At 39.6% G+C, this 15,307-nt stretch overlaps 2 protein-coding genes across 2 annotated transcripts in view; both read right to left on the bottom strand.

Annotated features, from left to right (window-relative positions):
- LOC135275707 (fibrous sheath-interacting protein 2-like) overlaps window positions 1–436 on the bottom strand; it is a 41,799-nt gene extending 41,363 nt beyond the window's left edge. The window contains exon 1 of the mRNA XM_064378061.1: window positions 416–436. Coding sequence (XP_064234131.1) covers window positions 416–421 — 6 coding nt within the window. The 5' untranslated portion in view covers window positions 422–436. The remainder of the gene's footprint in view (window positions 1–415) is intronic.
- LOC105731061 (obscurin) overlaps window positions 1–15,307 on the bottom strand; it is a 147,601-nt gene that overhangs the window by 106,300 nt on the left and 25,994 nt on the right.

The following is a 15,307-nucleotide window of genomic DNA, read 5'->3' as shown; positions in this document are numbered from 1 at the left end:
TTCATTTATTTGTTCCTTCTTTTTTTCCCTAATTCTCTACCTTCACCCTTTCTTACTGGTTGGCAGTATAATAGAACACAATGTTGCTATATAAGAGCAGTTATCTTAGGTACAAGTTTGTATCATTTCAGTAGCTATTTTAAATATAGGGAGGTTGGTTGGAGCTACAGTACAGGCAAGCCTGTCCCCTGAGCCAATTGATGAGATTGTTATAATTTGTTATAATTGTTACATATATGCCTACTTTTCAACTTGATCTGTAATACAGAAATGCCTAGAACAGTGTCTGGCACAAAAGGAGTAACAAGTGTAAATACACAGAGGATTACAAAAGGATATTTAGGTAGATAAGCATTTCCTACTTAGCTACATCATCTTTTAATGTTCTCACATTCACCATGTGTTCCATCTTTACCTTCATGCTTCAACGTATTTTTCCCCGTTTCTTTAATTTCGACACCAGTATCTTGCATTTTTTGTAAATAAGCCCCCTTTTTTTTAGAACGTGTTGTTTCTGCAATATTAAAGAAAATGTATTGGTTAATATTAACTTGTCATTAGAAATGTAAAACAATTTATTTAAAATGTCACAATATATTAAAAATGGATTATCAGTCCTGTCTTGACTTGTAATGTTACAAAAATAAGAGAATAACAAAGGGTAAATTTCCCTTGTGATCAAACACAAAGAATACATTTAATACACAAGCAATTTGCCTTTCTACACATTGTCAGAGGACTAATCCAGTTTCTGATCAGATAGAGTATCGTATCCATGGCTGCCTTGGTGAGCTAAAGTAATTTCTCAATCATCTTCAATTAGAAGATTCCTGAGGGCTTACCCAAATATCACTCAGGTCTACCAGACATAAACATAATATAGTACATAAAAAGTGATTACCCTTTGTGAATATCTTGGCTACTGTTGAATGTACTAGAAAGAAGATAAATGCATATAGGAAAAAAAAAAACCCAGAGCCGGGCGCGGTGGCTCAAGCCTGTAATCCCAGCACTTTGGGAGGCCGAGGCGTGTGGATCACGAGGTCAAGAGATCGAGACCATCCTGGTCAACATGGGGAAACCCCGTCTCTACTAAAAATAAAAAAAATTAGCTGGGCATGGTGGTGTGTGCCTGTAATCCCAGCTACTCAGGAATCTGAGGCAGGAGAATTGCCTGAACCCAGGAGGCGGAGGTTGTGGTGAGCCGAGATCGCGCCATTGCACTCCAGCCTGGGTAACAAGAGTGAAACTTTTAGCAAGAAATAGATTAGCACATGTAAAACAACTACCCAAGACTACAGTAAAGACCTTCCTAAAGGACTGGGGAAAACAGTCACTGGAACCTACCTAGGTGTAAAAAATATGCCTATTCCCACTAGAAATATTTCACTGTAAAGCTACACTGGAAAAACTTCATAAGTCATAAGGCTTTGAGTAGAGAACTAAGATGGGTTTTAACTCAGTAGCAGGGAACAACTAGCCCCAGATTAAACATGGCTCTGGCCCCACCAGCAAATCATAAAAGGCAAGACCTGTATAATCAAATTGTTTCCAAATAAATTATCTACATCCAAAAATTCTAAATAATATTTATAAGGACATAAAAATATTCAGTATACAAAGTAAAAGTTATGTCTGGCATCCAATAAAAGAACACTAGGTATAAAGAAGCAGGGGAGTATGACTTATAAAATAAGTAGATCAATACTTCCACTCCAACCAAAGACACAGAAGAATCACACAGTCAGGCAGGGTTCAGGGCCTCCTGAAGTCCTCCCGCTTCCCGGGCCACCAGTTCCCCTGGCGTCCCGCACCTGCCAGTTGCGGCCGGTACAGTCTGAGTCACCGCCACTGCCCCCGGGTGCCACAACAGGGCAGCCTCCTGAAGCGGGACAGTTGGGAGCATCGCGACCCTCGCGACCCTTGCTTGAGTGGCAATCCCTGCCCCCGTTCCCCACCATGCCTGTGGCCACCAGAGAAAAATGCCGCCTGGCTTGCGGCCACTCACGTCTTTGCACTCGCACTGCTGTTTGTGCTCCATGGTCGGCACAAGCCCCTCCACTCTCCTTCTCTCGCACGCGATTGCCCCTCTGTCTGGACCCAACCGGGATCAGCCAGGGCCTCAGGATGGACTGCAGCCTCCACCCCCAGCGTCAATATCTGAAATAAATATTCAGTATACTCCTTGACTTATTGTTATTATTTCCCTTCCAGAAAAGATCTCGGCTTCATTTGTGAACTCACTGAATTAAGGCTTTCTCCTATAGAAGTCCTTTCGAGCTCCTCCACTCTCCTTCTCTCGCGCGTGGTTGCCCCTCTATCTGGACCCAACCAGGTACAGTCAGGGCCTCACGACTGACTGCAGCCTCTACCCCCAGCAGTCCACAAAGGCAGCGGCGTCACAAAAGCAGCGGCCTCACAAAGGCAGTGGCCTCCTGAGGGGAGGGGTGTGGCCTCCTGAGGGGGAGGGGCGTGGCTCACGCTGGGCTGTGTCTAGACTCCTAAGATGCAAAAACTGTGAGATCCTAAATGTTTGTGGTTTGGGTGGCTAGGTTTTAGAACGCCATGGCGGTCGCTTCCACGCCCACTCCAGCCACCGCCGACTTCGCAGCCGCACGGCCCACCGCTCCGCCCCAGTAGCCTCAGCCTTTGCCCTGGACCGGCGGGTCGGCGGCCAGCTGCGCTGAGGAGACCGGGCAGGGGGCGGTGCCGCCTCCAGGGCCGCCACCGCCAACCGCCGCCGCCAACCGCCGCCACCGCCCCCTTCGCCGCTCCGCTCTCCGCCGCCCGGGGCCTCCCTCCGCCGCCGCCGCCCCGCCCTCCGCACCGCCCCCCGCGCCGCCCCCCGCGCCGCCCCGCCCTGCGCCCCGCCCTTCGCCGCCGCCGCCGCCCCCCCCGCCCCGCCCGCCCTCCGTCGCCCCCCCCGCCCGCCGCCGCCGCCGCCCCCCCCCGCCCGCCGCCGCCGCCGCCGCCGCCCCCGCCGCTCCGTCCGCCGCCGCCCCGCCCCGTCCGCCTCCGCCCTGCCCCGTCCGCCGCCGCCGCCACCGCCCTGCCCAGCCCTTCGCCGCCGCCGCCCCGCCCTCCGCCCCCGCCCCGCCCTCCGCCCTGGACCGCCCTCCGCTGCCGCCCCGCCGCCGCCCCCGCCGCCGCCCCCGCCGCCGCCCCGCCCTCCGCCGCTGCCGCCCTGGACCGCCCTCCGCCGCCGCCGCCGCCGCCGCCGCCGCCGCCGCCGCCGCCGCCGCCGCCGCCGCCCCCCGCGCCGCCCCGCCCTCCGCCGCGGCCGCCGCCCCGGGCCGCCCTCCGCCCCGCCCTCCGCCGCTGTCGCCCTGTGCCGCCCCGCCCTTCGCCGTCGCCCCGCCCTCCGTCCCGCCCTCCTCCCAGAGTGCTGGGATTACAGGTGTGAGTGACTGCACCTGGCTGGGAAGAAGTTCTTAAATTCATTTTTTTCTTTTAAATCAAGGTCTGAACCTTAAGGTGTAATGCTTCCTAACTTTTATCATAATAATGGCAGATGTGAAAAATGGTATTTGGATGGGATACAGAGGCAAGTGAAAAGGTTGCTCAGGCTCTGCCTGTGTGTCTGCCTTGAGGACCAAGGAAAATCCATCTCTCTGCACTGTAATCTGCTGACCTAACAATTAAAAGCCCTACCTTAAGGGTAGATACACTTCAGCAGAGTGTGAATATGCTAACTTTTATTTTGTATTTGTGTATACTTTTTCTTAAGAGTTATAATTTTCATTAGATTCTCAAAAGTGTCCTTGAGGCAAACAAAGGATACTAATGATGTTTTAAATTGTGGAACTAAACCAAATGTATGGTATAACTTATTTTTTGCTTTTGGTTTAAATTTTTCCTTTTGATTATAAAGTTATACATATGACAGTTACATAAAATTCAAACATTATAGGTAAATTTTTTTTTTTTTTTTTTTTTTGAGATGGAGTTTCACTCTTGTTACCCAGGCTGGAGTGCAATGGCATGATCTTGGTTCACCACAATCTCCGCCTCCTGGGTTCAGGCAGTTCTCCTGCCTCAGCCTCCTGAGTAGCTGGGACTACAGGCATGCGCCACCATGCCCAGCTAATTTTTGTATTTTTTAGTAGAGACGGGGTTTCACCTTGTTGACCAGGATGGTCTTGATCTCTTGACCTCGTGGTCCACCCGCCTTAGCTTCACAAAGTGCTAGGATTGCAGGCGTAAGCCACAATGTAGTTTTTCTCTATTCAGCTCTTTTGTATTTTACAGCTTAAATAGATTATCTTCCCTTCTACTTATTTCTAGGCATTTTACATGTTTAATGTGGTAATTATGTGTTTGGTCACAGAATAACTTACTTGTGATTATTTGGATGTTGACTATAGAATAGTTTTCTTCAAGGTGGGGCACAGTGGCTCATGCCTGTAATCCCAGCACTTTGGGAGGTCAAGGCTGGAGGATCGCTTGAGGCCAGGAGTTCATCAGCCTTGGCAATATAGCAAGACCCTGTCTCTATAAAAAGTAAAAATAAAAAAGCCAGGCATAGTGGCATGTGCCTGAAGCTGACGTGGGAGGATTGTTTGAGCCCAGGACTTCCAGGATGCATGTGGGTGACAAACAAAGCAAGATCCTGTCTCTAAGGAAGAAGAAAAAAAACGAATACTTCACTTCATTTTTGCTCAAGCATGCCAGTCATACTTGAAAATGAATATAGGCTGGGTGCAGTGGCTCATGCCTGTAATCCCAGCACTTTGCGGGGCTGAGGCAGGTAGATCACCTCAGGTCAGGAGTTTGAGACCAGCCTGGCCAGCCAACATTGTGAAACCCCATCTCTACTAAAAATTTAAAAATTGGCATAGTGGTGCACACCTATAGTCCCAGCTACTCGGGAGGCTGAGGGAGGGAGAATTGCTTGAACCTGGGAGGCAAAGGTTGCAGTGAACTGAGATCCTGCCACTGCACTCCAGCCTGGGTGACAGACCAAGACTCCTTCTCAAAAAAAAAAAAAAAAAAGAAAGAAAGAAAAATTGAATATAAACAAGATTAGAAGGAATGAATACACTTAAGTGTATACACTTTTAAAATAAACTACAAGTTCTTATGTCACTTACCTATTCATTAATGCAATAAGTTAGAAATTGTGAGGAAAAATATAAATTCTTTGGAAGTAATCAATAATGTTCTTAATGGTTTAAAAGAGTGGAAGTCATAAAGAGGTACCTGAAAGTAATAAATGTCAGCTAACAAATGTGCCTTCTAATCAGATTTTTCTTTTTGTATTCTATTTGGAATTTTGCTATTAATTTTATGGTCTTTTCTTGGGAAAAATCTACCTGAGTGCCTTTTTTAATACAAAGACTGATTAAAATTATATTCTTTTAACTTGGTAACTTAAAAATCATAAAGGAGGATTATATTGGCCTGTATTCTGTTTATGAGTATTGTAAACAGAAATAATATGTTTTTGGGTGATTAGACATTACTGTTAATTTTTTTCTTTTTCATATTACAGGTTTTGCAAAAGGCATCAAATTAAATCAAGTTCAAATATTCCCTGTGTCCCTAAAGACTTACTGATGATGTCTGAATTTGTTCTTCCAAGATTTATTTTTTGTCTTATTCAGTACTTAAGAGAAGGCTATAATGAACCAGGTATGTTTTAATCTACTTCTTGTTAGTACTCTTTTTAAATTCTAAATTTACAAAGTTTTAGCATTAATAATGAGGTGAATTTTTTCAGATATCTTTTTTTGCTTGACATTTAAAAAGAGGTGACTATAAAATACAGACTGAATAGAAACATGCTAAAAATAAATTATATAACCTTATAGATATATTGTAGTAGATGTAGTTTGGTGCTTTCTGCTTCTGGGGTCATAAACATTTTTGGTCAAACTTACTTGATTTTGCAGATGAGGAAGTAACCATTTTGTGGGGTTAAAGTGACTTTATTTGCAATATTAGGATAAAGCAGAATTGAGAACTCCTGGAAATGTTTGGATTTAACTTAGATTTTAGAAGATAAAATGCTTTATCAACTTTTTTTTAAGGGGTCTGTATTATATTTTTATTCTCTCTATATATTATATAGTAACTTATGATAAGGTCAAATTGCTCACTTTCAGATTACTGGTAGAATATATGTGTGTGTAATCATCATGTTAGTATTTAAAAGAGAATTACAGATGTTCTTCTTACCTTTTAAGATTTAATCACAATCTTGATTAATATACTTCATTTAGTTAAATATTTGGATTTACCCATCAAAGTTCTCAGTCTGACATTGTGAGTTACAGATATTAATTAGTAGTATGAATCAAATTTATTAACTTTTTGTTATGTCTTTTATCTTTCTAATGATACCTGCATTTCTATTCTATAAGAGACTACATTTTGCATTAATTTTAGAGGTTTAAAATTATTTAGCACTATAAATAACTTTACATTCATTTTGAAACTGTGGCACACATTTTCATCTTCTGTCGCTATCCTTAAAGTGTAGAGGAATGTTATATGATGTCCTCATTTCTTAAACTATCTTATCTTTATTGTGAGGAAACCATTATACTTCCTTATTTGTACATTTTAAGCAAAAACATACAATCCTTTGTTAAGTACTTCTACTTAACAGAGTATATATCTTAAAATATGGAAAAATAAGCTGGGCATGGTGGTTCATACCTGTAATCCCAGCACTTTGATGGGCTGTAGCAGGAGGATTGCTTGAAGCCAGGAGTTTAAGACCAGCTGGGCAACATAGAGATCCTGTCTTTACAAACATTTTTATACTTGATCTTGGCCAAAAGCCCAAGAAGCCATTACAAACTCTTTTAAAAGATAGCTGGGTGTGGTGGTAGCATGTGTCTGTAGTCCTAGCTACTGGGGAGGCTGAGATAGGAGGATTTCTTGAGCTCAGAAGTTCAAGGCTGCCGTGAGCTATGATTATATCACTGCACTCCAGTCTGGGTGACAGAATGAGACCTTGTGTCAAAAAAAAAAAAAAAAAAAAGAGAATATATAGATAAAAATATTATTTTGATTTGGTTCCAGATTACTGTCTCTTTGAAATTAAGGAATCAGTTACTAGCTGGGTTATTGAAATTGCCTTCTGCATTATTTCTTACACACTAGTTAGCAGACCTTTTTGGGAATTTACGTTTTATATTACAGGCGTTCTATTTTAGAAACAGAAATTATTTATTATGAGAACCGTAAAGCTTATCATTAGTTTAATCAAAGAATACTTCACACTAAAGTGTATTTTATGTGTGTGTGTGTGTGTGTGTGTGCGCATGTGTATATTTGAGATGGAGTTATGCTCTTGTTGCCCAGGCTGGAGTGCAGTGGTGTAATCTCAGCTCACTGCAACCTCCGCCTCCTGGGTTCAGGTGATTCTTCTGCCTCAGCCTCCTGAGTAGTTGGAATTACAGGCATCCACCACCACTCCTGGCTAATTTTTGGTATTTTTAGTAGAGATGGGATTTCACCATGTTGGCCAGGCTGATCTCAAACTCCTGATCTCAGTTGATCCACCAACCTCGGCCTCCCAGAGTGCTGGGATTACAGGCGTGAACCACAGTGCCTGGCCTGTATATTTTTGTTGATATTGTGGTTAACATTACCATTATAAAAGGTAGACAACATAAATACATAGCTTTATAATTATGTTATGATCTGAAAACATGAAGGAAAGAATAGAAACAGTTTTTATCTAAAGATGAACTGCATGAATGTAGGTTCATGAAAGTTTCTTCCTTATATTATTACTTCTGTTCAGCATTAATTGCTGTCTGTTCCCAAAAAAAATCTGCATTTTTGTATAGAGATTACTGTTTAAAATTAAAGGACTTGTATAGAGATTACTGTTTAAAATTAAAGGACTTACAATAACCTAATCCAAGGCAATGAAAGCTCTAAGATCTTGTGGTTTCCCAATTTCTTTCAATTCTGTTTCTCATTCACCCTATAACCCTTAAATCTGTGTTAGAGCTCGTGTCAGAGCCCTCAAAAACCAAGAGCAAACATTAATTAAACATCTACTATGTTACTTTGTAAGTCACTGAGGAGAATATAAAGTTGAATAATAAATAGCATTAGCTTTACACTGAGAAAGTAGGGTTTGAGATTCTGAATAAATGTTGAATGAAATGGACATCTGCTTTCTTGGACACACAGGTTCTCCATCACCTCTTTTATAGGTGTGGTTTTGTTCATTTGTTTTTGTTTTAAAAGCAATTATGGTTAAGCTATATATCTCTTTATTCATTTCCTTCCTTTTAGACCTTGGCTTCTGTAAAACATCTCTATTCTTTTCATCTTTAATACTCTTTTTTAGTTGTTGTCTAAGCTGCTTTTCTTTCTCTCCAGCTCTATTTGCCTGTTTTTATTTTAAGTTTTTAGTTTTTAATAATAATATTCATGTTTATGAAAAGTTATCTTTTAGTTGCTTTGCCCTTCAGCTAACATGAATCTGTATTTTTGGATTATTATAGGGGATGGGTTATTTATTTTTATTTTTATTTATTTTTTGAGATGGAGTCTCACTCTGGAGTCACTAGGCTGGAGTGCAGTGGGGTGTTCTTTGCTCATTGCAACCTCTGCCTCCCAGGTTCAAGTGATTCTCCTGCCTCAGCCTCCCAAGTAGCTGGGACTACAGGCATGCACCACCATGCCTGGGTAATTTTTCTATTTTTAATAGAGATGGGGTTTCACCATCTTGGCCAGGATGGTCTTGAACTCCTGACCTTGTGATCCACCTGCCTTGGCCTCCCAAAGTGCTGGGATTATCCACTGCGCCCAGCGGGTTATTTGTTATACAGGTTAAAATTTGACATAATTTTGTCCTAATATTCTTATACTACTCTTAATATATTTGAATTCTGTCTTGTTTTATTCTAGGATGTGATCTAAACTTTTTCTTAAATATTATCTTTTTCTGAAATGATCTTATGGTAACATTTATATATGTGGAAGTATAGGGCCCACAGATCAAATGCTACTTTTTGTTTGTTTGTTCATTTTGTTTTGAGACAGGGTATCACTCTGTCACCCAGGCTGGAGTACAGTGGCATAATCTCGGTTCACTGCAACCTTCGCCTCTAGGCTTAAGCCATTCCCCCGCCTCAGACTCCTGAGTAGTTGGGACTACAGGTGCACACCACCACATCTGGCTAATTTTTTGTATTCAAATGCTTCTTATACAAATTATGTACTTCATACCTTAGGAGGTCATTTCTGTTTTTCCATCTTTTTTCCAAAGGACTGAATTCCTGAGCAAGTCTACCCTTGCTTGGGTAGGTGCTGGGTAGATACCAATTTTCTAAACAGAGTTCTTGTATTGACTTTTTTGATTATAAAGTACTATAAGCCACTGTAATTTTGAAAGAATAAATACTGTTATTTTTAGTAAGATATTTTAAAGAAAATCATCCTTATTTGATTTTTTTCCTTTTAGCAGCTGATGGACCATCAGAAAAGGACCTTAACAAAGTCCTTCAGCTTTTGGAACTTCAAATTTCCCTTTTAGAAGACCTAACTAAAATGGGAGGAGCCATGTAGTCTGTTCTTACTCAGGTTTTGACAAACCAGCAAAATTACAAAGATCTGACTTCTGGTAAGTAAAATGTTAAAAGAAGTTTATAGTTCACATATATTATTATAATGATAAGAAATTGAGTATTTCAGAACTTAAAAAAGATAAATTGTAGATTTTTCATAGAATGCTAAAGCTGGAAGTTATTAAGAGAACTTCTTGTTTTATGGATGAGGAAACTGAGCCCTAGAAAAATGAAATGACATATTTAAACCTCACAATTAATTTATGTTGGAGTTGGTACTAGAACCCAGGTCTCCTAACTTTTGATGTGACACAATTAATTATGCTCTACCTCTCTTTAAGCACTCGATCTTAGCCAGAAGGCTGAGAAGTGATCCCCTTTCTTTAAACAGTAACAACTATCATGTCTATATTTTCACTTTTGATATTCTAGGTTTTTGGGTTGTATGGCCTAAGATTTTCTAATAATACACAGTTTATGTTATAAAACTTAGAATTGTTGAATGGTATGTTGTATAATACATTCATAAGCCTTTCCCAAGCACTCTGCTTCGTATAACTGCATGGTTGGTATCATGAGAGCACAGACTGTCAAGCCAAATGGTGAATTCTACTACATAATTATCATCTACCATATTAACACTCTGCCTGTCTTTTGTGTAATTTTCAGGTTCCTTGAAAGCTAAGATCATGTCTTATTAATCTTTGTGTCCCACATTCCCTTGGATATTTTAGATGCTCACCTACTTTGTAGATTTCATTATTTGGTATAAACATGCTGTATATTCTGGTGATAAACATAAGCACCAAAATGTTACCTGAAGCTATCTTACATTATTCATTCTAGGGTTCCCCCTCCATTAGAATATTTACCTATTTATAGATATTAGTTAATGAAAAGACCATACTGAGATTTTGAATGGAATATTTTTTTCTGATTTTAAGGTTGTTTTAATTAGGTCTTGGGGAAAATGCTTGTGCAAAGAAAAGTCATGAGAAGTACCTTGTAGCTTTGAAGAGCTCTGGACTTACATATCCTGAGGATAAGCTTGTATATGGTGTGCAGGAGCCATCTGCTGGTACTAGTTCTCTGGCAGTTCAAGGTTTGTCTAAATATTAAATTTGAACAGTAGTAACTTTTCTATATTTAAACCAAAAAAAACCTCTCAAACTTTACTCATTATTGGAAAAATTTATTTTGAGCTAAAACAGTATTATTCTTTGTAAGAAAAGTAGTAATTGTAGTAAAAATTCAGAGCCAAAAAAGAAGAGATTGGCCAAAGAAGAGATGCATTTTTCTTAAATGGAATTTGATTAGCTTATTTTGTTTCTAGCTCATGAAAAATGTACAGTTGTTATTCAAGAGTAGCCCATAACTTTACTACCTCAGTATTTTAGTAAACTGTGGTTTAAAAAGAAAGAGATCCTTCTGAAACACCATTTGTAATTACTGTATTAAATTTGAGTTTTCACTGGAGATTTCCTGTTGAAGTATCAACCTATTAGGTCCAAACTTACTTAAGATAAATGTTGGAGGCTGGGCCCAGTGGCTCATGCCTGTAAGCCCAGCAATTTGGGAGGCCAAGGTAGGCGGACCACCTGAGACTGGAAGTTTGAGACTAGCCTGGCCAACATGGTGAAACCCTGTCTTTACTAAAATACAAAAATTAGCTGGGCATGGTGGCAGGCACCTGTAAGCCCAGCTACTTGGGAGGCTGAGGCAGGAGAATCACTTGAACCCTAGAGGTGGAGGTTGCAGTGAGCTGAGATTGTGCACTGCACTGCAGCCTTGGCAACACAGCAAGACTTCATCTAAAAAAAAAAAAAAAAGGATAAGTGTGGGACTTCGCCAAAAAGATAAGCATTAGAATGAGGTGTCCTAAGGCAACAAAATTTAGCTTTTTGATATTTGTATTTCTCAGAATGATTTGAAAGTAAAGCAATATGTTTGTAGGTATTATGTAGTTTAAGTTCTTCATTGTGTAGACAAGGACACTGAAACCCAGAATGGCTTCTGGGAAGCCTAGATCACACGATTACTTAGTGACAGAACAAGGTCTATATTTTTGAAAATTCTGCTAAATTAAGAATAATTTATTAAAATACTATGAAATGTAACTGTTTTTCTAATCTCATAATAAAGTCACAGTTTACATGTCAAAGATTTTTTTTTTTTTTAAGCTATGTACTGGGAAAAAGACCACTAATTTGATATTTCAATTTTTGTATTGTTTATGAATAATAAATCTTATATTTCTATATTTTATTAGTGCATAATTTATAAGAGAAAAATTGCTGTTATATTTGCTTATAATCTTGTTGCTTATAAAATTTAAATTTTATATTTCTAATACATTTAATTATTAAAATCTAAAAAATAAAATTACATTTAAACATATATGTCTTTTTTCTTTTGGAAATTTATTTTGAGTTGATAATATAATGTGAACTAAGCCAAATATACTTTTTCTGTTATGGAAGTCTTGTAATTGATTTAACACCTTAAAATCTAAATTTTATAGTAGTTCTTCCCCTCCAAAAAGGCTTTCACAAAATGTTACATTTTGTGAAGTCTCATTTTGGACAATTTTCAAGAATTTTCATCAGTTTGGAGAGGCAGTTTATTATGCTGTTTAGGAGTTTGACTCCGGAATTAGACTGCCTATGTTTGAATTCTGGCTCCTTTACCTATTAGTAGTGTGACCTTGGGCGAGTGTCTTAACTTCTTCATATCTAAATTTCCTTATCTGTGAAATGGAAATAATAGTGTTTATTTCATGAGAATATTCTGAGGATTGAATGAGTTGATGTATGTAAGCACTTAGAGCCCTGGTGCCCGGCATATTGTAAACACTATTATGTGTGTTAAAGAAATAAAATAGAGTCATTAAAAAAGCTTATGTAAATGATTAGCTTACAAATTTTGCTTTTGTTTTGCTAGTAACTTCTGAGCATCGGATTGCTATAATGACAAATGGGAAAAGCTTGCTGATATTTAAAATAGACTTTCAAAACTATGTAAACATTATTTATTATTTTAACTAAACTGTAATAATTCCATTTTGAAGATGGGGAGGGGAATGGTGGGAGTAAGAATGCCAATTCTTCGTATGCCATAGAAGGAAGTAATTGATAATACACTTGTAGTTTTAAACTGTTTATTCTGCTTTAAGGGCATTTTGTAGGGAGGTGGAATGGCCTATCAAAAGGTGAGTTCTCAGAAGATTAGGAGTTGAATATGAATGGGTGAATGAATGGGTACTTCTTTAGCAAAAGCCACCTGGGCAGGAGTCTTATATCTGTAGCCAGTAGAAACTTTAGACAACTATAACATAATGAAATGGTTTGGTCATTGTTCAGAGCACTTTATTAAAATAATTTAGGCTGGGAGTGTTGGCTCACGCCTGTAATCCAGCACTTTGGGAGGCTGAGGCAGGCGGATCAGGAGGTCAGGAGCTTCAGACCAGCCTGGCTAACATGGTGAAACCCCGTCTCTACTGAAAATACAAAAATTAGGGCACAGTGGCTCACGCCTGTAATCCCAGCACTTTGGGAGGCCGAGGCAGGCGGATCATGAGGTCAGGAGTTCAAGACCAGACTGGCCAACATGGTAAAACCCCATCTCTACTAAAAAAAATATACAAAAATTAGCCGGGCATGGTGGCTTGTGCCTGTAATCCCAGCTACTTGGGAAACTGAGGTAGAAGAGTTGCTTGAACTGGGACCTGGGAGGTGGAGGTTGCAGTGAGCAAGATCGTGCCACTGTACTCGAGCCTGGGCTACAGAGCGAGACTCCATCTCAAAAAAAAAAAAAAAAAGAAATAGAAAAGTCATGTGATACAACAAAAATGAAATGAAAGTTAGTGCCAGGCAATTCAAGGGTTATAAAAATTATGAATACTTGCGCTAAAAGGGACCATATAATTCACTTTGTCTTTCTTATTTATGAATGAAAAATCTGAATTCCAGAGAATTGACTGATTCACTAAGGCTGGTAAATGACCTTTAGTTAGTGGTGGAGTTGAAACTGCTTACTAGTTGTTCTGTCTGCTAGTCTAAGTGTTCTTTCTGTAAAGTGGATAAACCATGATTGTCATTACTGTTGCTATGCAGCAAATTTGCCCAATGCTTTATGTCTTAAAATTACCGTTTCATTTTGCCCACAATTTTATGACTTAGGAACGTGGGAAAGGCATCCAGACAGTTCTCACTTTGGGTTAATATGGTTGCAGTTCGTTGTTGGCTGCAGCTGTCATCAGAGGGCTTCAAACTGAGATGGAGATCTAAGATGGCTCACTCACAGGTCTGATAGTCGCTGCTGGCTGTCCACTGGGAACTTAGCTGGCTGTTGATCAGTATGACCGCATGTGGTTTCTCCAGCATGGTGGTCTCAAGTTGGACATCTTACATAGTGACTCACTTCTCCCAGGCCAACAGCCCAAGAGTAGAAGCTGTAGAGCCTTTTCTGAGCTAGCCTTGGAAGTTACATAGTGTCACTTCACTTCATCCTTTTTAGTTGTAAATGAGTTGCTAAAATATGCCCAGATTCAGTGGGAGGTAATATAGATCCCACCTCTTGATGGGAAGAATGTCAAAGAATTTGTAAACATGTTTTAAAACTTCCACAACCAGGATATGACATTAGCCATTCTTTTCCCTGGATTCAGTTGATATCTAATAATAGTGGGTAGTGATAATAGCTGAATAATGTACCAATAATTTATTATAAACTTTCTATTTTAGTGGTACTACCTTTTGAGAAAAACTACAACTGATAATATAATGCCTCTTTAGCCAGTAATGGCTGTAACAGAGTTTTAATGAAAATCAAAGCTTTCCTTAAGTATAATAGTTACTATTGTACATCAAGAGACTAAAAGCTGATATTTAGATTGTAAGATATTTTATTTTATTGTCTTTATTTATTTTGAGACAGTCTTACTCTGTTGCCCAGGCTGGAGTGCAGTGGGGTGATCTTAGCTCACTGAATCCCCGCCTCCTGGGTTCAAGCGATTCTCTTGTCTCAGCCTCCCAAGTAGCTGAGATTACAGGTGCACACCACCATGCCCAGCTAATTTTTGTATTTTTAGTAGCGTTGGGGTTCTGCCATGTTGGCAAGGCTGTTCTTGAACTCCTGATCTCAGGCGATTCACCCACTTTGGCCTCCCAAAGTGCTGAGATTACAGTTGTGAGACACCATGCCTGGCCTCTAAGATATTTTAGAGAGTTGACTTTTATCTTTGTGAAGCAAAAGAAAATATACTAAAATTTTACTTCTATTCATTGTAGGTTAAAGAACAAAATATATGTTTGAATTTAAGTAATAACGAGGCCATAAAACTACTGTGACTCTTCTGTTAGTCTCTTGTTGGGGTTGTATATCCTGTTTTAATCTGGTTTGTCTTTTATTTATTAATGGAAAACATTATTTTATTAGGTCTAATGGCCTACATGGAATAAAAATAACATTGGGGCTAGGCATCATAAGCAAGTTTGTGTGATTTATTTGGAGAGAAATATAAGAATTTCCATCAACTCTTTTAAAAATAAATGTGATTATTAAAGTTTGCTTTTACTTTTGTTCTTCTCAAAGTATTTTTTAACATATATTAAAATTGTCAAAATTTAAGAATATAGACTAGGCTAAGGTGGAAATAGATGAAGGGATAGGATAGATGGAAAGAGGATGATATAGTAAGAGTACTCAGATACAGATGTTCTTGAACAAATAAATATTTTATGCCATTTAAATATTTCATTAAGGATTTTAAT

This window comes from Aotus nancymaae, unplaced genomic scaffold (genome assembly GCF_030222135.1).
Source record: "Aotus nancymaae isolate 86718 unplaced genomic scaffold, 86718_ANA_hifiasm-v0.15.2.pri h1tg000018l, whole genome shotgun sequence".
NCBI lineage: Eukaryota > Metazoa > Chordata > Mammalia > Primates > Aotidae > Aotus > Aotus nancymaae.
The sequence above is the reverse complement of the archived record's forward strand: the minus strand, read 5'-3'. Positions and strand labels throughout refer to the sequence as shown.